Source organism: Gregarina niphandrodes, assembly GCF_000223845.1.
Source record: "Gregarina niphandrodes unplaced genomic scaffold scaffold00879, whole genome shotgun sequence".
NCBI lineage: Eukaryota > Apicomplexa > Conoidasida > Eugregarinorida > Gregarinidae > Gregarina > Gregarina niphandrodes.
Window position 1 is genome coordinate 1 of NW_011646151.1, and position 905 is coordinate 905.

The 905-nt window shown below is 50.3% G+C and overlaps 1 protein-coding gene across 1 annotated transcript; it reads left to right on the plus strand.

Moving 5' to 3' along the window:
• Positions 1-97: 97 nt before the first annotated feature.
• On the plus strand, positions 98-823 carry GNI_240510 (putative enzymatic polyprotein; the record flags this gene model as incomplete). Its single annotated transcript, XM_011136451.1, has 1 exon — positions 98-823. A coding segment is annotated over one exon (726 nt), but the record flags the coding sequence as incomplete, so codon positions are not given.
• Positions 824-905: the final 82 nt, after the last annotated feature.

The window sequence follows — 905 nt, forward strand, 5'->3', positions numbered from 1 at the left end:
GAATTTCCTACTCGACGACCTTCGCTACTCCGGTGTTCTTGTGTACCTGGACGACATACTTATCCACTCCCCGGACATCCCGACCCTACTCAAACTGATGGACAAAGTGTTCCACCGCCTACTCAACGCCGGCTACACCATCAACCTACAGAAGTGTCAGTTCCTTCCGCCAACTCTACTATACCTTGGCCACATTATTGAAGACGGAATAATCCGACCCAATCCCAAGAAGGTCGAGGCCATCCAATTGCTCAAGTCGCCCCCCACGTCCCACGAAGTTCGTTCTTTACTCGGTGTCGCTGGGTTCCTGCAAGCCTTTATCCCTAACTACTCCCAAGTTACTGCTCCCATTACTGACTTGCTGAAGGGAGTACCCAACAAGAAGACCCGCGCTGTGAAAATCAACTGGACTACTAAATGTGATGACGCCTTAACCGAGTTGAAGCGGCTTGTCATTGACTCCGCTCTGGTGCAGCCCCTCGACGGTGATGAGTTCTTGCTTGAGGTGGATGCTTGTAGTTATGCGATAGGTGGAGTGTTGAAGTTGAAGCGTGGTGGAGCTTGGCTGCCCGTCCACTACGTCAGTCGCAAGCTGAACGCTACTGAGCAGAACTGGCCAATCCGCGAGAAAGAAGCTTTTGCTATAATCTATTGCCTCCAAAAGCTTGATTACTATGTGAAGTCCAGGCACATTGTTGTTGTTACTGACCATCAGAGTCTGAAGTGGTTGATGGATGCCAAGTCTGGAAAGCTTGCCCGTTGGGCCATCCTACTTAGTGAGTACGACTTGGATATCCAGTTCCGCAAAGGCTCTGAGAACTACGTTGCCGATTATATCTCTCGCCATGTACATGATCCCGACCCTGTGCGTGATTATATGTGTTATAAGGTCGAGGTTGTCGAGG